Consider the following 21501-nt stretch of genomic DNA (forward strand, 5'->3'; position numbering starts at 1 on the left):
GTCACCTCTTTATGAAAATCTACTTGGAATTAGAAGATCACTGTTAACTCCATGATGTTTTTCTTTTGCCATCCATCTTCAGAGTTTGTATTTTCTTAGCACTCATCTTTTTATATTATTTTGAGTTCTTTGGATAAAAGTGGATTGATAGGTTACTTAAAGATTTTGGCAATAAAAATAATTTCATCAAACTAATTAATTAAGCCAAGCCCTGTATTATGACCGTGGCAGTGTTATTCAACAGATGGTCACAGGTTCATTTTTATGAATGGGAATATTGGGAATTCTCCGTACCTCATTTACCTCATTATGTGCAAGAGATTCACAGATGTCTTTTGCAAATCTATTTGTGAAAGGCTGGATGTAAGTACTGTATTTTGGTGATGATCTTAAGAGGGCTTTTAATGTTTAATTTGTATACCACATGAACTTTCATTTTCTTTCTCTTTTATTTATGTGTTGTACAGATAGGATGGTAGTAATGTTTTACAGAATACTTCAACAGTGATCAGTTCTAGGAATATGCAACTTGCAGCTTTTTTAACCCAAGCATTTAGTACAAAGTGATTGAATACATTTGAAATGTAAACATAGAGTCTTGTTAAAGGAAAATATACTTTATGTAAGCTATCATATGTTCTATATGTGTTTCTCTCTTACTTCCCATAGTAAAAATGACACCTTATCATTTGGTAGAATCATCAGCTCTTTCTTGCAGATCTGTAGGCAGCGCAGCTAGGCTATATATCTCTAAATATGGATGAGATGCAAAAAGCTGTGTCGGTAAAGGATGCCAATGTAGTTTGTGTTAGTTACTGTTTCTGTATCTGCAGTGTGATCTGGAACCATTTTTCTTTGGAATAAGTTATAAAAATTCTCATTTTCTTCAGTGCTAGTTACAAATTTGACTCATCTACTTTGTGTCTTTTCCCTTCACCAGAAGAGCCAAAACTAGAGATTTATTTGATTGTGGTGATGAGGAAAGCACTAAATTGGCTTGGTGCACTGAAAGCTCAATATAGGAAAGCATTTGGTGCATGTTTCACTTTGAGTAATCCCATTGACTTCCCAGCTAAGTGGAATTAATCTTGGGATACAAGATTCTTGTCTTACCCTACAGTAGTCTTGTATCCTAAAATTAATATCCCTCAGGTTAAGAGTAGAAAAGTTATGTATTAGTCCCCAGCAGAGACTGCACAGACTGTCCTTGGTTTATACTTAACTCCCTCTGGTGTTTGGTTTTGCTGGCAACGAAGTGACAGTCAGCAATTTCTCCCTTTGCTGGGTTGCTTCTAGTGTTGTCTTGCAAAGACCTGTCTATCCAAAATTTCACACCCTGCAGCTTTAAATTCAAAGGAGAATTTAACACCAAGTTGTTGTGATTCATTGTTATGAATAATATGTGCCACTAAACAGGATGACTGTGTGGTGATCGGTTCCTTGTGTGGTAAAACTGGAGGAGGTGGGGGAGGGACTGGCAGTGAAACACTGAATGTTAGGGAGAAAGAGAAACCCTGAAAAGCAAATGAGTGTCAAAGGGAAATGGTGTCTTTAAGGTTTTTGTTTGATCGTTCCACGTTGAGGTGCTTAGCCTGGAGCTCAGAAGTGGGCTACGCCGCAGAGTAAGCAGCTGTGGTGGCAACGTTTGCCTGCTCCCAGCTGCATTCCCTGCTCCTGTGGCTCTGTGTGGCCAGGGGGTGCTGGGGTGAGCCATGCCGTCTTGCCTTTGTGCTCTGTGAGCATGGGGTGGCCTGTGCTGCTTGGAAGTGCCAGATCAGTTGCATAAATGTGTGCTTAAGGCCCACATGTGGCCTTCCTGTAACATTAAAGAAGGTAAGTGGTGCGCCTGGCAAAAATTGGGTACCGCTGCCCTCTCTCCCAGCAGCGCATGTGTACCAACACTACTGCCTGTCACTGATGGAGGACAGATACACTGCTGTTCACTTTCATTCATGGTAGTTGAATCTAAAGCACTGAAAATCAACTGTGAGGCTTCACAATTAATCTACCTTTGTCACAGCGGCTGCATAAATCATTAAAATGGTATGTCCTTATGGATACCAGCAACAAGGCTGTGGTCCCTGGTAGAGGTGGAAATTGTCTTGAAAGGTCAAGAGGAGGCTGGAGGAGAACATGGGGCATAGTTTGGGCTCTGACTCATTTGTCTAGGGAGGATGACTCTGAGGGTACGTATTTCTTCTGTTTGCTCTTCATCAGGCGAATCAGGCTGTGGGGCACAACAATACCAATTTTGGGTTGTGGGTATATTGGTATGCTGTTAGCACAGAAGTTGGCTGTCTTTTCAATTAATTTGTAGTGGACTATTTCTTATTGTCTCAGTGGTATTACTAATAAATAAGGATCACCCGATGTGACACTTAGCTTGGCAGGACTGTGCACTTAGGGTAGTTTTTTCAAATTTTGGGGAATTCTTTTAGAAATGTTCACATTTTGGAATTTTCTGTCCACAAGTCTTGCTGTGGCTGCCCAATATGAGTATGAATTTTCTGTCTCAAAAATATCTGAAGTATAGGCTGTTCTTCATGGCTTTGTGCTTGCTTCTTTGGTTCGGTGCAGATCTGACCAGCTTCTTCTCTTTGTTTGATTTAAAGTGTTCTCATTTGCTTTTTATTGCACGGTGCTTCTGTGTCTTTTAAGAAGTGTACTATAAAAGGGGTTAATCGATGAAATAGCTTTTGTGTGGCTTGGTGTATTTTGTGTTGTGTAGTGTGTTATTTAGAGGAATGGAGTGAAATTGATTTCTTTTTTTTTTAGAATGCTTTTTTTTTTATTCAGCTATGTGAACATTTTGGAAAGATATTACAGACTAATTGAAGTTACAGGCTTAAACCTTATAAGGCATCAGTCGTTCATACTCATAAACCTACAGGGATAATTCATATCAAACACATTCCTTGTTCATATAGTATTACTTTGATAAATCTCCGCCGAGATCATAACACAAATCACAGTTATAAAAAGGGAGTTCACAGTAAGATGGGAGAAAAATAGACAGGAGGATAGGAGAGATCTGTATTAAGCCTAGCCCATCTGATTAATTCCAGAATTTTAATGCTTGCAAATGTATTAATTGGCAAGTGTTCATATTTGTATGTTATAAGATCTTTTGAATCAGATATCGTTTTCCATATAAAATAGTCTGGCAGGTATTTGCTATTTCTAATCTTTAAATATTTCATATTACATTATCAACCCTGTATTCGATCCATTTATGAAGCACAAAGCACTCTCATTTATAGAGATTTATTCTTGTATCAATTTTCCCCAGATTTGCTAGAACACCATTGTGTTCGTGTTCTGAAGGTTAATGCCCAAAGTCAAGCAGACAGAAGCCAAGTGCTGCGAGGTTTCTAAGATTAGGACTGATTCCCTTCACAAAAATAAATGATTCCTGCCATGTTCAGTGATTTTGTGCAGCACTACTCACGGCTCAGTGAGTGCATCAATACTGTAGTCCTTACATGCTGTACATACTGATGACACTCTGTGTTAACTTGATTGACTGAGCACTATACTGGAGAGGATGCACCTGCGAGAGATGTGCAGACATATATATTTTTATTCTGGTTTTGAAACATTTATTTTACATTTTTTTCACTTGGAAGTCTTACTTTCACGTTCCATGGGTTATCATGTTGTGCTGTTAAGGTAGAGCAAACAGTTACGTGCTTCTTTGTTCTCAAAACTGTATTGGAAAATGATCTGAGGTGCATCTTTCTCTTTCTAACCAAAAGCCTGATTTTATGTTTTAAAGGAAAATGACATAAAGGGGACAAGTGTGAAGTCTGGCAAGGCAGTAGCTATGTAAATGATGCTTATTTTAAGAGATTCAGTTTAATGGTAGAGAAATGTCTCATGTAATTCACTTATAAGCATTATTTTTTGTTACATTTTTATGTTTTGTTATCATTTTTGTAGGCTTTAAGACAACAGCAGAAAAGAAGAAATGGAGTCTCAATGATGGTAAACAAGACTGTTCCTCGTGTTGTTTTGACACCATTAAAGGTGTCTGATGAACAGTCGGATTCACCTTCAGGTAAATAGCTAAAGGACCGTTTGCAAGATCGGCTCTGGTCACAGAGCCTTCGTCTGAGTCAGCTGTGTAGCATACAGAATTTGGAACTGCTGAAATCATATTTCCACTTGGTGGCTTTGTTTAACATTTTAATTTCCTTATCAAATCTGGTGTCTCAAGGATGTGGTTTGTTTTTTTTTTTAATAAAGAACTGAAGACACAGTAAAATGACAATCAGTAATAGCAGCAGCTTTAAAGGAATGCAAATTAACATTTTGTTTGGCTCTGGAACTCTAATGGAGGACCACATGCTGGTATTCAATGCCATAAGAAGGGGAGGTGGGTGGAAAATAAAGGAAAGCTTCTCTGTGAATGTAAATTTGTGTCTCAGTTCTGCGTTGCAATACTCAGATCCTTTTGTTAGCTTTTCTTCTGGTACCACGCTTATCACTGCAGCATAACCTTGACCTTTAGTTCTGGTGGTTAAGTTGCTTCATTTTAACACATTTATATGTCTGTGTTTAACACAAATTGACAATTGTATTTCCAGGCATATCTCTTCTATAAATGTTTCTTCACAAAGAAATGATCTTTCTTTGCCTTTAGATTGCTTTGCTGCCACATAACTTGAGGTTAAAATATTTTTAAAGATGTCTCTTGGGCATTATAGGAAAACATTATTTTTATTAGATCAGTGACCATTTTTATTGACTGTGGTGTTCGGTAAACTTTACTTTTCAGCACTTAATTGATTTATTGAGCTTTTATTCCATTTCCTCTGATGATGAGGAATTGTATTGTGACCAGAAAGGTGTATTGCCTTTGAGCAAGTAGATGTCAAGTTTTTTTTTAATTCTATTTTTGTTTTGTTTGCAGTGTAAGGGGCGCTGGGGGGGATTGTTGGTACAAGTGCATCAGTATCATGTTTGGGGATTTTTATTTTTTCCTAAGGATCTGAATCTAAAAATGGTGAAGCAGATGGTTCTGATAAAGAGATGAAACATGGGCAAAAGTCTCCAACTGGAAAACAAACAAGCCAGCACTTAAAGAGGTTAAAAAAATCTGGTTTAGGTGAGTAAAATAACTATCTTACTTGTTATTGTAATACTGATATTTTTCTAAAGTCTGTATTCTTTAAGAGTTTTATTTTTCTGGTGTATCTGTCTCTGTTTCAAAGCAGCTGACCCTTTCTCAAGAAGACATATTTCTTTCTGGCTTCCTGGAAAATCCATGGGCAATATTTTCTCCCCAGAATGCTTTTCTGGAGTTGCTTTTTGAAGTTTGTCAGACCTAAGCAACTGCAGGCAGAGAGGTCATTTAGCAATTAGCTTCTGATGGTTGCCTTATGATGGATGCGGGCAGGGTGTCACGAAGATTCCTCTTGGTAAATTTACTTGAAATCTGATACACCTTTATTCCCAAAGATAATAGCATAGTTGCTTACTTACCTACCCTATTATAAGTTAGCCCTCTGTTCTTCCTTTGCATTATTCCATGTTATATAGAGATTTGGCATATGATATCTGGTTGATTCTCTTGCTTTGGTTGATTTGTTTCTTCAGTTGGATCCTTAATTATTTTGAAGCTACATCTCTTGAGGTGATAGATGCGGTTTCTGGTTGTATTTTCTGTGTTTTTTAGCAAGATTCATGGATGATGATCTGTAATTAATGAAGAATTTTCTCTGAAGAGATGCTAAGAGTAAATTCTCAGTAGCTCAATGTGATAGGCAGATTTTCCTGCTCTGCATGAAATATAATTGGAAATGTTCCCTAAGGAGCAGAAAACGTAGTGTTCACTAAGATTCGTGTCTTGGCTAAAGTAAAGTAGAATAATTACATAACTGTTTATCTTTACAAAGGACTTCATGCATTCAGCAGACTGACGAATCTTTTGGAGAAGTATTTTGCGATGTGGCCATATTGGAAAAATCAGCAAACAAGCTTTTTGTAGTGGCTGGATCATCCTAAAAAATATTTCATGTCTGTCTTTGTCGCAATTCGATTGTTCTTCTTTACTGATGATCTAGCCTAGTCCTATTTTAATATATAATGATTCTGTAAAATAGCCTGAAGGTACTTTACTTCCTAAATATCACAGGTTAATTGTTAAACGTGCTATTGCCAGTTCCTGGTGAACTGTTTCCCGCCAGCCTTATTGTATCACAGCCTCTCATGGAAGTGTACTTTGTTTTCATATATAATCTTTCTGCGGATTATTCATCAGTCTCAGATGAACAGCTAGTGCTCTATGCTGATCAAATGGTATTATTCAAAACTAAAAATACTCCTTCGGTATTACAGCTTTTGCTGTAGAAAGATACATTCAATTTTCAATTATTTCCTGTAACTTTTCTCTACATTGAAGACCGAGATAAATAGTTTGGTGTATACATTCCTCCCCATTGCCAGATACTTCATCAGCTGTTGGCCAACAATGCCAAATGTACAGTGAATTCATTAGATTTTTTTTGGATTTCAGAAAAAGTCCTCTAGCCTTTTGGGACACTACACTTGGAAGGCAGAGAACTTTGTGTAAAGTTTAAGGGTTTCTATTCTTGTACCTGCTAAAATATTTTTCCTATGACATATTTGAGATACTAACGGAACAGTTGTTGAGTGTCTGTGAGAATAGGTCCAGTGTCCTATATAGTGCACGATCCAGTTCCAGAAATTGTTTGATTTTCTGAAACTTTGCTGATCTGCCCAACATTCACTGCGTGTTGTGTTTGGTAGACTGTCTGAGCTCCCATTAAATATTATTACTTTTTCCCCTTTTAGTTAACTGATCCTGTCAACTATGTGATTTCTGTCCTTTCCTTATTTTGATCTTTATACCTTGATGTAGAACCACGGTGCTCCCATCCTTTTCATAGTTAGTTCTCTATGTTTGAGACTTACTCTCTTGCTTTTCAAGGTTTAAACTTGAGTTTGTCTCTCATCCTCTAGATTCTGTTTCTGATACTGGACAGCAATTCTCCCCGAACTCTGGTAGCAGCTCTAAGGATTCAAAATGTCTTTCTCTGTGGAAAACAATATAAAAAATACTGGCATGTGCTTTGCCATAAAATCTCCTCAGAGTTATGATTAGCTATGCAGTAGTGGCATACCCTTGTTGTATTCATCAGAATTACTACTTGCCATGCTAGTCGCAGATACTTTGCTAAATCTGATACAAACTTGAGACCTGCAGTGAAGGTCCTAAATTAGCCATAGGAAGGGTGCAGGAGAGAGAATTTGTTGTTCTGAGCAGATTTTGTTTTTCTTAAGTATGGCTATACTGGGCATCTACAGTGAGCCACTGGCCTGTCATCATGGGAATAATATGCATATTTTTCCACAAGTTAATAAAACCTCTGTAGTAGCCTGTAAGTGGTAGCAGGTCAAAGAAAATGTGTGACTCAGGCACACAGAATAAGGTTTGCCTTTCTGATACTGTCTTGGGTTTTTCACACTATTTAAACATCTGCCACTGAAATATGTTACTGACTTTGCAGTCATATAACTTGATTTATTTTGTATCATCTCTGTGTGGATGTTTTTCCATAGGATATGAAGTGTTAGCTGGGAAAAATGTTACTCCAATTTGGAGTCACTTAGAAGATGAGAATATGTATTCTGTATTGATTAAAGAAAGGATTATACATACTGGCATTAAAATCAGATACATCATACTATCATACTACTCGTGTTACGCTTGGGGACTGTGTTCTTTTTTGCATTTATATTTAGGGGGTGGAACAGATGGTGAGGACAGTTTATTGTGATGCATTCATGAGAATGAGCACTTCTTCTGTATGATTGTCCTTTAAAACAGGGAATTCATTTGTTTTTACTGGGGTCTTTGCTGTACTGAAATACAGTGTGTTGGAAAAGGTTATGTTGTGCTGAGTGCAATGTAATCCTTGTCTCATTCAGTTAGTATTGTCTGCTGAAAAGTAAAAGGAAATTGCAAGAATGTTTGTGGGAGCCTGTAGTTGAAGGGGAGCTTTTAGAATTTAAAAATCTACTGCATTTTCTTTCATTTGTACATTTTGTGGGTGATGTTATAACCTTTCAGGGGAGACCACAATAGGCCTTCCAAGAAATCTAAAGCATAATGGCATGTAGGAAGTCAAGGAAGGGAACCAGGAGACCTGCGTGGTTAAACAGGGAACTGCTGGGTAAGCTCACATGGAAGAGGAGAGTTTAGAGATCATGGAAGGAGGGGCTGGCCACTTGGGAAGAATATAAGGCTGTGTCAGAGGGTGTAGGGAGGCAACTAGCAAAGCTAAGGCCTCCTTGGAATTAAACCTTGCAAGAGGGGTCAAGGACAACAGAAAGAGCTTCTTCAAATACATGGCAGATAAAACTAACATGAGAGGAAATGTAGGCCCACTGATGAATGAGGTGGGTGCCCCGGTGACAGAAAATACAGAGAAGGCAGAGTTACTGAATGCCTTCTTTGTCTCTGTGTACTCTGCTGGAGGCTGTCCTGAGAAGCTTCGTACTCCTGAGGATGTTAGGACAATGGAGGAGTCTGCCTTGGTTAATGAGGACTGGGTTAGGGAGCAATTAAGCAACCTAGATACCCACAAATCCATGGGTCCGGATGGGATGCACCCGTGGGTGCTGAGGGAGGTGGCTGAAGTCATTGCCACTCTCCATCATCTTTGCTGGGTCATGGGAAATGGGAGATGTGCCTGAGGACTGGAGGAAAGAAAATGTCACTCCAGTCTTCAAAAAAGGCCAGAAGGAGGACCCAGGTAACTATAGACGATATCAGCCTCACATCCATCCCTGGAAAGGTGATGGAATAGCTTCTCTTTGGGCGGGGATAAATTTAATTAAAAATAACCAAGGGCAATAGTAGAGTCTTGCATCTGGGCAAGAACAACCCCAGGTTCCAGTATAAGTTGGAGAATGACCTGTTAGAGAGCAGTGCAGGGGAAAGGGACCTGGGGGTCCTGGTGGACAGCAGGATGACCATAAGCCAGCACTGTGCCCTTGTGGCCAGGAAGGCCAATGGCATCCTAGGATGTATTAGAACGGGGGTGGTTAGTAGATCGAGAGAGGTTCTCCTTCCCCTCTACTCTGCCCTGGTGACACCGCATCTAGAATATTGTGTCCAGTTCTGGGCCCCTCAGTTCAAGAAGGACAGGGAACTGCTGGAGAGAGTCCAGCACAGGGCAACAAAGATGATTAAGGGAGTGAAGCATCTCCCTTATGAGGAAAGGCTGAGGGAACTGGGTCTTTGTAGCTTGGAGAAGAGGAGACTGAGGGGTGACCTCATTCGTGTTTATAAATATGTGAAGGATGAGTGTCACAAGGGTGGAGCCAGGCTCTTCTCAGTAACAACCAATGGCAGGACAAGGGGCAATGGCTTCAAACTGGAACACAGGAGGTTCCACTTAAATATGAGAAAAAAACTTCTTCACAGTGAGGGTGACAGAACACTGGAACAGGCTGCCCAGGGAAGTTGTGGTGTCTCCTCTGGAGACATTCAAAACCTGCCCGGACACGTTCCTGTGTAGCCTCTTCTAGGTGTTCCTGCTCCGGCAGGGGGATTGGACTAGATGATCTTTCGAGGTCCCTTCCAATCCCTGACATTCTGTGATTCTGTGAATCTGTGATTATTTTGATGAGTGTTACTATTAAATAGTTTATAGCATTTGAGAAGTTTCTAATAATCAGTATGCTGAATTTCCCCCATTTGTAAAATGTATTTATTCTTCTTAACGTGTCAACTCTAATCATTGCTGAGAGGTCCTGTGTGCATGCCAAGTGCCATCATTGCTCATAGCAGTGGAATATTCTTTTAATTTGTTTTGGTTTGTTTTGTTTTAACATTGCAGGAGTTTGTTTATGATCAAGTTAAGACGCCTTTGATAGCATCTTTCAAATATTTAAAAGTACAGCAGACCAAAACCTGAAAGAGTGTCCTGGGAGGGTTTTAGAAGCTTTTGAGGTTTTCCAGACACTTGGACTCCTCACTTCTTCCATTTCTATATTGAGCATCATAAGATGTTAAGACCAAGAGAAAAAAAGATAGTAGAAGTATGTATGTACCCTGAAGCAGTTAGCACTAATTGCTCTTTAAGGATGTTTAAAATGTATCTTTTAAATGTTATCTGAGAAATGATAACAAAAGGAGACCAGATGGGACCTCCAGTGGTCATCTAATTTCTTCATCAGCCATAGGCCAAAATCAGTTACATATCTGTCATTCCTGACAGGAATTTGTCTATAATTTTCTTAAAGATTTCTATTATTTTCGTGATGGACACTGTAATGCCTCCTTATGGATCTAATCCAATGTCTCCTTGTCCTTGGTGGTTGAAAGCTCTCTTTTACCAGTATTTCAACAGAAATATTTCTTACTGTGCAATAGTTTAAGCTTGTAACCTTTGCTGTTGACTGTGGACAGTACATTGTTCTGAACCCCTGTGCATCAGCCATTTATGTCTTTCCCCTTCCCTCTGCTGAGTCTTTATCTTACTCATTCTGGTGCTTGTATTTTTCCTCACACACCCTTTTTTCAGACAGGTACTTCCTCCTTCTGCCTTCTGTGTTTTGATGCTTTTAGATCATGAGTTCTTAGGAAAACTCTGAAAAAATGCATGTTTTCAGACAACACATAAAATATTCTCACCTCTATAATCACTGTCTATTCACACAGGCAACTTTTAGCAGGTACTGTGGGCCAAGTTACATGGGCCATATTGCGCTGCAGACACAGTGCGGTGAAAGAAGCAGTGCGTAATGATTGATTCACGTCAGCCTTGTCAAGCAGCCTTTTCCTTGGAAATAGATGCTTGTATTTATGTTGATGACATGACAGGAAAATTTTCTGCTGTTTCTAAGCTGGGTTGGTCTCTTGAGCTGGAAATAAGCAAATGTCAGCTGTGGTGCTGACTGGAACATGGATCATATAAGAGCTCAGGAGACAAATACAGGGAATATAAAATAAGTTGTTAAGATGCATATAAAAGGCTGTGTTACCCTTCTCAAAGTACTGTTTCTCTGGAACTTACTGTATTATAAAATAAAAGCTAAAAGCTTAAAAAGAAGAATTGTTCTTACTCTCTTCTTTATTTGTGTTTAAAGTTATTTCTTGTTTATTTACTCTAGGACATTTGAAATGGACCAAAGCTGAGGATATTGACATAGAAACACCAGGATCTATTCTAGTGAACACTAACCTGAGGGCTTTAATAAATAAACACACCTTTGCTTCTTTACCTCAGCATTTTCAACAATACCTCCTGCTTTTGCTTCCAGAAGTAGACAGGCAGGTAAGTAGCACCGTGCAATGTTTCTTTCTTTAATGAGACTTTTCTTATAGTGTGTTTGCATAGGCTGATTTTGTTGGCTAGGAATTGTTCCAGGAAAGAATAAGATGAAAACGTCCATGCTTTCTTAGGCAAAACAGTTAGATGTAGAGTTTATATAAGTTACAACCAGCTCCTGCTTCCTTCCCTTCTGAAAACTGTACAGCTCCCTGATTTGTCTAAATGGAAACTGGCCAGCAGATCTTCTGAACTTGCCAAATCTCTTAATTAACTTTCCTACCTATGGTGCTGACGATAAACTTCTCATCTTCAGGACTTATTTACGCTGTGTCTCTCTTCATCTGTGGTCTTCCTGGGCACTCTGCCAGCAATGTCCAGGTCAATATTAGTTCTGTGAGTTTCTTCTCCTCCTTCCTTTTCTGCATGCCTACCTATGCATCTGCTCAGCTCCAGTGCACTGAATCGATTCATTCACACCTTTTGTAAGGATCTTCTTGTTCAGAGCTCGCAGCTGTAGGCTCATATGGGTTGTTAATCAGTTCTATCAGTTCTGTTGAGGAGAATGATTTGGGGAGTAGCAGAGTGGAAATAAAAGTTCAATTTCATGTTGTTTCCTACAATGTTTGGTCCTTCCCGCATTTGTTGGTCAGATTGCAGGTTTATTAAAGCAAGAAAAAAATCTTCCCAGCATGTCTAGCAGTTAAAATAGCAAAGAGGGCCCAAACCAATTTCATTTACGTACTTGCCTCACTTCCAAATTTAAACAGTCTTACCAGTTTCAATGGGGAGTACTCATGTACTTAATTCAGACACATCAACTTACCCAAGCAGGGCATTGTATTTTTTGCAGATGGTCAGTATCCCTCTTTTTCTGTAATAACTAGACAATGCTGGTCACTTAAATGACTGATTAAAACCTGCATCTTAAATCAGTGTTTTAAAATGCTGTGATTTTATTTCTTAAAGTGTTAGTAGTTAGTGTGTACCAGAGTAGCACAGGGGAAAGCAATGCAGTATGAGACAAAAGAGGAAGAAAAATTATATTGATGCGCAGTTACTCAGCCTCTTATCAAATTGAATACTGTATGTTGTAGACTAAAATTATGCACTTTGATAATGGAGTATATGAAAAAGAACATTAGAAAATGGAGCCATAGAAAAAACAATGAAAATGTATTTATTTTGAAGCTCCCACAAGGCAGTCAAAGTCAGAATTTGCAGATTTTAAGAGAACCTTTTTCTGAGCTGCAAAACAGATTTTAACTTAGTACCCAGGAAATATTTTCCTGATAGTTTTGATTTTTTCTCTTTCTATTTAACTTACCAGAAGAGATTTAAAAAAATCTGCTATATAAAATGATGTTTTATCTCCAAGCATCAAAGATGCCAGTGTTGATGAATTACATTTCAAGTATAGGGGCCTTATTTAGAAGTTTCTTACTTCAAAATTTATTTTTCAAAATGTACTCTTTAGAACTGACAAGTCGTTTGCCTTCTTATCAGGGTTCCTGCAGCAGATTTTTGGCAAGAAAATCGAGAGAATGTTTGTTGGATTTAATCATACCTCACTACTTAAAAGCAGTGCATTTCCTTTTTATTTCAGAAAGTGTTCCCATAATGCATACATTGCAGGTGTTATTTCAAATGCCCAACACTACATAACTGGACACTGTTACTTCACAAGCAAACTAGTCACAAAAAACTGTTGTCATGAGACATTTACGGGTGTCCTTCTGTCTGTCGTCTCTCACAGCTTTCTGTGGGTTTGTGTAGTGTACCTTGTTTTAATGTGCGTTTGGAAGGCAGGAGTCTCCATTTATCTCTGGAACATTAATGGAAATGGCTGGCCTCTAAGTGTGATAGTGTGAGGGTTGTTTTCTGATGGGGAGTGAAATATCGGTGGTGTGCCCCAAATCTTCACGTTCTGGAGTTCTTAGTAGAGGAAGAATTTCATCTTGGTATCTGAGAAGATGTCCTTTGCTATGCCTAAAGAGCAGCATGCCAGATACAGACTGATGAAAGCAATTGAACTGATATTCTTTTCCTTCCTGTGGCAAGTGGAAAACGCCAGTGTAGCACTCAAGGATCAAGTGAGGGGGAGAGACAATTCCAGCCAGGGAGCTCTGGTGGGAGTCCAGTGTTGGTCAGTCTGACTGGACAAGGCAAGAGTATTGAGTCTTCCTTTTGTTTCTACTGTCTGAATCAAATGGGGCATCAGGCAAGCAAAAATGGGATAAAACTATTCTTTGACTTAGCTGCCCATCTCTGAGGGTTTGGTTTCATTGTTTTATAATGTCCTCGTTGGGCCTGAGAATTCCTGCTCCTGCTCTGCTGGCTCTGAAGCGTTCCTTCCCTGTGCGCGGCTCTGCAGCTGGCTGCCGCTGTCTTCCCCAGAGAAGGCTGCATTTCTGTGTCATCATGTGGATATAGTATGTGAAGTACTGTAATGAATGACACCATAAAACTGTAATAGAGTTATGCTATTTGTGTATATATAGTGATCTATGAAATAAATTACTAATGAAGTGCAGTCTCATTTGGACTTTATTACTGCTCCACATAGGAAAACCCTATGATGAATGATCCTTTGTAATTTCTGTCATAAACACCATTTTTCTGGGTGGTATAACTCCTCCTCCTTAAATCGTACTGAGCTGAAACTTCTCAGGCATGTGTCAGTTTGAATAAGCATTTTTAGAAACCATTAGTTAAGGGAGCTGAGGGGTTTTTTGTTTTGTTGTTGTTGTTGTTGTTGGGGGAGGTGTTGGGGTTTTTTTTGCATGCCAACTGTTTATTGTAAATAAATGACCTCTCTCTCAACCCTGGTTACTCTAATATGTTCAAAAGAAGTTCAGGCCCAAGTCAAGGGCTTAACGAGTTGTGTTTTCTGATTTTTCTTTTGTATTCAAGTTTTGTGGTTGCTATCAGGAAGCCACAGGAGGCCCTTATGGAACAAGAGCCATGGGAGCCCATGAAAGAAATGGCCTTAGGAAAGATGGCCCAGAATCAAAGAAGTTGAGAACAACTCTGCTAATGTTGGTGCTGTCATTTTTCCTATTCCAGCTAGATTTTTGACAAAGTGGAAGTGTAGGATCATTGCCTTTTTTTTTCCTTAGGAAAAGATAAATTGTGTCATCATTCACACTTGAAAGTCATTTCAGCTCGCAAATTAGTTTAAATTTTATTTCAGAAGCAATGAGGGCTGTGTGTAATTCTCTGTATTCAAAATGATAATAAAAGAAATTTGAGCAAGTTGGCAGTTATGGCAGATATGTTTTATCAACAACTTTATTTGCTTTTGTTTGAGTTCTGAGTGAAATAGTTCAAAGAAGCAGCCATGACCCAGACTTGTCTGTTTAGCAGACTGCTCCAAATGCTGCATCACTGGATACTAGAACCTCGTGTCTGAAATTTGAACAGCCTGATTTTCAGCTCTTTTTTAATCTATATGGATTCAAAGGCTCAAAAGCCTTAAATGTCAGCTGATACAGAAGCCTGTTGGGTGGTCCCCCAGGAGACCTAGATTACTGAGCTAGCAATGAAGAAAACTTGTAGGTATAGAAACTATATGGAAAGCAAAGTCTCCAAACAAAAGATTTCAGTTGTCAGAAATCCCAACAAAGTAGTTTTGTTTTCAGCTCTAATTAAAACATTCTATGGCTGAAGAACAATGGAATTTTCATCAAAGAAATACCTGCTTCTAATATTAATACATCAAGACAATAATTGCATGTAACAGAAGCCTTCCTGACCACTTCTCAGCAACTATAATCTTCAAAGCAGGAAGTTTCTCTCTGTATCTCGATTGCTATGCTGCATCAGTGCCTCTTTAAATATTAATTAAACAGCGTATGTTGTGCAAGGATGTGTAACAGGTCTGTATGACAGGTTGCTGAAAAGGAGTTGCAGCTGGCAATATCTTTTCTACACCAGCTTTCCTTGTTGCTGCTACTGGGGAATCAAATTCCTGCTGTCAGCACTGGGATATGGGCAAAAGGAAGGGAAATACACCTGTGTAGTAAACTTGCAAGAGGAAAAGTGCTGCATTGTCTGAATACTAGCAGAAAGCTTAAGTGAGTTTACTCATCCTTATAGAGCTAAACAAAATGTTCATTCCTGAATGTCCTGAAAAAAAAACTGTGCGTTTCCAGACTCTACAAATGCTTAAAACTTTCTGGTCTTTGAGAATTTAATTCTCTGTCTTGTATTTTCTCTTGTGGTAATATTGGAATCTTCTGAGACTCTTGTGGTTTGCACTGGCCCTGCCCTTTCACTTATGATGGGAATTTCCTCCTGCAAGAACACCCATGAAGGATCTCAAAGCCTCCTCAGACCTGTGTGTTAGGTTACAGTGCCATTTTATCTGGCCAAGCTTACTCATAAAGAGCATTTAAAACAGCAGAGGATATCCTAGTAAAATTTCTGTCTTGTCTTAGCTTTACTTGTTTTATGAGAGAAATTTAGCAATATTCTTATTTTCTGAATCAATCTATAGTTTATAGATAGTCAAGGTAGTAACTTAAAATGTAAATTCTGAACTTATACTTAAGGAAATACTTAAGTCAGGTAATATTGCAGAAGTGCCTGTCGATATTTCAGGTTTATAGTAAGCCAATCTACTAAAAACAAAGACATGAGTTAACAATCAAAAGATTCTAAAATGAGTCAAGCCCCACCTTAATAGCTTTTTTTTTTTTAATTTCTAAATCAGTTAATCTCAAAATAATAACTATCTCTCTGGTCAGTGCTAGTGTTATTGTTATGTAGTGGCTTCACATCATCCTGTCATTTTAAGGTCAGTGCAGGTTCTGTGTTTCTGTCTTGGCCTACTCCAGGGGTCCCAAACTCATTTTCACCAGGGCTGCATCGGCCTCGTGGTTGCCTTCAAAGGGCTGAATGTCATTTTAGGACTGTGTTCTACATTTATACAGTCCAAAAATGACATTTGGCTCCTTGAAGGCAACTGTGAGGCTGATGCAGCCCCTGGTGAAAATGAGTTTGGCACACCTGACCTACTCAGTTTAGGTTGATGCTTGCACTTTCAGGTTCATTATCAACTTGCAGAGATTCCCTCTCCCCTTGCACTGAATAAAAGGCAGCTAGTGACTTTTCTCTTGTTCTGTTTAAAATAGTTAGAAATTGTTCTGGGGAATTTATCTACAGAATTACATTTCAAAACCTCTTTGCTGTCACGTAGTATGAATCAGCTTAATATATGTCCCTACCATTTGAGCAATGATAACAAAAAGTAACCATTGTATTTGATGTGCACAAATTACTCCTACTACCAAGCACATCAGTTGGAGTTCTGCAGTGGAGAGTGGGTGATGAATAATGCACAAAATTCTTATCCTTGCAAAAGACAAGGAGAGAGGTCTGGTATCTGCCATTCTGACACTTAGTATTTATTTTATTATTTGTAATCAAAATATATTTTACTGTATATTCATTTATATTAAAAGAGCGTAAGTGAAGCTTTGTTTTCACAGTTCCTTCCTTGTAGCGGTGTAACCATCTTCCTGTTTGCTTTCTTAACTTGATCAGTACTTGAGGATTATATTTGCCATTGAATTTTTCCAGCATTGTCTTCATAAGATATCAAACTGCAGAAATCAGTCCTGTGTGTATTATTTGTTCCCAGTTTTGTTCCATGGAACTTTTGTGTAGTAGTAGCTAAACGGTTACCTTATCTTACTTAGCTGCCTTTTTCTGCTAATACTGCACATTTTAGCTGTCCTCAATTTGCTATCATAAGTAGCTTTCAAATATTTATTATTATGTTCTTGTAAATGTTTGAGTTTTACACTGAAATAGTTTTAAGGTTATGACAAAAACACTTAGTTCAGAGAACATTTGCAGTAGAAGGTTAAATGTAATATGTTTTCTATACCTAAGCATATTTTAAAAGCTGTTATATTGGCAACCCTGTGTGTCTAGTAATTGAAGGTCATTTTATGTCACATTTCTCCCTGTAGCTGACATCTTTTATTTGGTTTTATTGGTTAATGTGGGTAGCATGGCATTGTTGTAATGTGTTTTATTTGTACAGCTTTATAGGCTAGTTTTAATATGGGTATCTAATAGACTAGATGGATGAAGAATTTCCAAAGCTTTTAAGCTGCCTTTCTGGGAAGATTCTGGGGCTCTGATTCCTGAGCTCAGCCAGCCAGGGGTGTTCAGAGGTTACCACCCCCAGCTGGCCCCCCGTCCTTGTGCTGCAAGTTAATACCTTTTTTACCAAACGCAGCTGGATGGATGATGTATCTGCACATTTCACAGTCATGTACTAACAACAAACATCAGTTTCACTTTACATGAGTTGAAGGCTGAAGGATTTTATTCTGAAATCCCTGTTGGCTTTAGGTACAGGAATATTCTTTTAGCTGCCCCAGCGCAGTTCAGTAAGGCTTACTGCAATTGCATTGCAATCTGGCTGCTCTGATTGATGTAGTAATGGAATTCTTGTTTGCAATAATCCTTAGAGGTCCTCCTCAATATCAATACTTCTACATATATGAGTAGGAAGCATTATGTTTTTGATTAAGTGTCATGTTTTTGCATTTGTGCAGGCTTGGTCACTGTATTTCAGAAGTGTGAATTGGTGTTTTCCACCATGTCAGATCCATGTTGTTAAAATTCGTGTTCTTGTTTCATTTCTAAAGCCCTAGCTACGAGCTCCTGTCATGCTTAAAGCGTGTCTCACCTTTATGAACAAGATTTTCAGAGGTGTTAGCAGAACTATTATAATGGCTTTTGTCTGTGGAAAGGCTCAAGTCAGAACATCTCACAGGACACAGCAATGGTGCTGTGCTCACTGAAAGCTGAAAATACAAGAGCTGCAGCTGTCTCGGAATGTGCTGGTTTTGACTGGGATAGAGTTAATTTTTTACACAGTAGCTACTATGGGGTGATGTTTTGGATTTGTGCTGGAAACAGTGTTGATAGTACAGGGTTGTTTTAGGTCTTGCCGAGCAGGGCTTACACAGAGTCTAGGCCTTTTCTGCTCTTCACACCGCCCCACCAGCGAGTAGGCTGAGTGTGTGCAAGAAGCTGAGAGGGGACACAGGTGGGATAGCTGACCCCAGCTGACCAAAGGGATATGTTGTACGGTATGACATCATGCTCAGTATGTAAAGCTGGGGGAAGAAGAAAGAAAGAAAGGAGAACCTTCAGATTTACGGCATTTGTTTTCCCAAGTAACAGTTACACGTGATGGAGCCCGGCTTTCTTGGAGATGGCTGAACAACTGCCTGCCCATGGAAAGCAGTGAATTAATTCCTTGTTTTGCTTTGCTTGTATGCACAGCTTTTGCTTTACTTGTTAACCTGTCTTTTATCTCAACCCATGAGTTTTCTTACTTTTACCCTTCCAATTCTCTCCCTCATCCCACTGGGGATGAGCAAGTGCTTGGTTGCCAGCTGGGCTTAAACCACGATGCTGCAGCATCCCTTCCCCGTAAGTCCTTCTGGTGTGTGGGAGACCCTGCGCTCGTGTTTGTTCTCCTGATGCAAACTAGTGAAGCTTTTGTTCTCCGGTCCTTCCCTCCAAACATATTTTATAAAGTACAGTGTGCAGCTTTTAGTGCTTTAAAATACCAGAACATTGTATGCAATACCAGTCCCAGAATTATTAGTACTTTGGAAAGAGAAAATAATAGATAAAACCCTTCCCTTCCAATAGGAAAGCACAAGCACCTTTTTAAAAGACTTTGTGCTAGAAGCTGTGTTATGAACATGTAACTAATATGTGGACATAAATGGTAACATAGATGGACACAAGGGACTGGCATGCTGCAAATTATGTGGCTGTTAAAGATGTATTGTGCTACTGGAGTGTGTAGTTTTTCGACTGTTTCCTCCTTGCAAAGTGTGAATAATTGAGATGAGTTGGCCTGCAGTGCCTCCAGTGTTGCCACTGAAGGGCTGCACTAGAATTAGATGGAAAACAGAACATTCCTTGCAGTTCTGAGTCTGAAGACAGCCAAGGACTTGAAACAGGTTGTTGGGTGCAGGTGTGGTGAAAAAAGGAGAAGTGATCCTGTTTCACTCTCACTCTTTCTCACTATCTTTATTCAATATATTTGTTTGGCTTAAATTAAAAAAAAAAAAAAAAAAAGAGAAAAATAAGTTGAGGGGTTTTCTCCTAATTATTTCAGAAGATTGCTATTCTTTCTCTTTGAATTATTTGAACTCAAATTTCCTTTAGCTTGTCTCTCTCGTGTTAAGGACACGCAGCCTTTTTTGGTTTTGGTTTTGTTTTTTTGCACAGGAGGACAATGTTTTAAAATGCCTGGAGAAAAAGAGATCGGATGCAAGGTTTGAAATCATTACACTATTTGAAAATGACTGACTAATTTTAGGTGTTTGCATGTAATATCCGCTTACCTTCTGCTTCTCGGGGTCAGAGGCGTACGTCTTTATTTGTATCAATAGCTAGATGAGTAAGACCCTACTTGTTGATATTTTTTTTTCTGCACCTTCCCCAGCATACTTGCATTGTTGGATAACTTCATAACATTTTGCTTTCTCAAAGTCCCCAAGCATCTTTTTTTTTTTTTTTTTTTTAATGAGTTTCATACACACTTGTTTTGATTATGATCTATGAATGTTTTTCTATTTTACCCTTTCTTCAAGGCTTATGTGCCTCTTCTAGTAACTTTAGAAGTACTTGCTGTTTGTTGCATGTTCTGACATGCTTGGGATTGGTACTTGAATGATAGATGTAATAGAAAAATAAATTTTACTTGTAATTTCTATAATTTGAATGCAGCTAGAAGATAGTGTTTGCTGCATATTCTGGTTTTCCTTATGTTTTACTTGGTTTTTGCTTCATTTTAAACAATGCTTTATCTTTTCATTTTGCCAGATGTATTATTCTCCTTAAATTCTTCATTTAGTTTCTTGCATCTGAGCTCAAACAGATTGGATTCCATTGTCTTTTTTGACATTACAGTGTATTGGAATTAATATAGCTATCCCACTTGTCTTCTTGATTTAGACAAGTTCTAAATTAACAAGTCACATTTCATTTTGAAAACATATGTTTGCAATTCTTCAGTTTTACTCGGCATATTTCCCACTTTAGTGAAGATGGAAAAGGTCTTTGTTTCTTTCTTATAAAGGCTCTTCTTCCTCTTCTCCTCTTGTCTGAAGCAATTATTCCTATAGCAGTAGATATTTTCTTTTTCATCCTTTGATGTTTTACTTCTAAGTTTAGTCTGGTTATTTTTAAAGGATTTAAGTCATATTCAGAATTACTTTCACCATCTGTCTTCAGAATCTGCCTTTTCATTTTGCATTCGAGGACAAACTTTTTGCTATGTTGTGACAAGCTGGCAATGACAAGAGTTTTTCTTATAAGGATTGATAACTTCATAATCAGGATTAATAAAATTTAGGCATATTCTGTGTCAGGTTATACTGTGCTGCTAAAAGGTGAGACTCGTGGAAGAGAGTTTCTGCAGAGTGAACAATAGCACTCAAGTTGTCTTATGTCAGAATTGCTGTGAGAGACATAGTGTAAGCTGGTATCTTCCCATGTCACCTACCTAAAACTTGATGTTGGGGTGGCTGAATTTGTTGCTCTGGGAGCAGCTCTTAGGTCAGATCCATATATTGCTGTCTACTGTATTCCTTTGCCTTGGCTGTATCTGTCTGATCAGTCTTGTACTTCTCAGTTTTAATACAACTGTTCTGTGGTCACAACAACAAAAAGAGCCTGATAGTTGCATCTCGTCAGGAGCACCAATTTTCTTATACTCCTGTTTACCTACTTAAACTCAGAACATTGTTGGCTTTAAATACATAGAAACTGTTTCAATAAAGGATAGTTTTTTCGTCATTGTCATATCAGTGTCTGTAAATGTGTGCATGTACTTTTGTGTTTGAGATGAGCTTCTAAGTGTTCCTTCAGGCAAAGAAACAGTTGCTATCCTTTTGTCTGTGTTTTTTGGCAAGCCTTGTATTTTTTTTAAATGGTCTGTAGCTTCCAGCTGCATTACTTCTTCAACATTCCTACCATCTGTGTCCTCAAGACATGAAATCATCAACATTTAGTATTAAACTGGGTAATTACCAACTCCTTTACTACTCATTCCCCTCCCTTTTTTTTTGCCTCTCTTCAGTATTTTACTGTACTTTTTCTGCAGGTTTCTCTTTCCTTTGTTATGAGAAAATGGGAGGTTGTAGAAAAGACA

The 21501-nt window shown here is 38.6% G+C and overlaps 1 protein-coding gene across 5 annotated transcripts in view; it reads left to right on the forward strand.

Annotated features, from left to right (window-relative positions):
- ASXL3 (ASXL transcriptional regulator 3) overlaps positions 1–21501 on the forward strand; it is a 128314-nt gene that overhangs the window by 74700 nt on the left and 32113 nt on the right. For all 5 annotated transcript variants that reach the window (XM_065053430.1, XM_065053429.1, XM_065053427.1 and 2 more), the window contains 3 exons: positions 3940–4057; positions 4988–5107; positions 11146–11309. In XM_065053430.1, coding sequence (XP_064909502.1) covers positions 3940–4057; positions 4988–5107; positions 11146–11309 — 402 coding nt within the window. The remainder of the gene's footprint in view (positions 1–3939; positions 4058–4987; positions 5108–11145; positions 11310–21501) is intronic.

The sequence above is a fragment of the Columba livia genome, chromosome 2 (genome assembly GCF_036013475.1).
Source record: "Columba livia isolate bColLiv1 breed racing homer chromosome 2, bColLiv1.pat.W.v2, whole genome shotgun sequence".
In the NCBI taxonomy this organism is placed as follows: Eukaryota; Metazoa; Chordata; class Aves; order Columbiformes; family Columbidae; genus Columba; species Columba livia.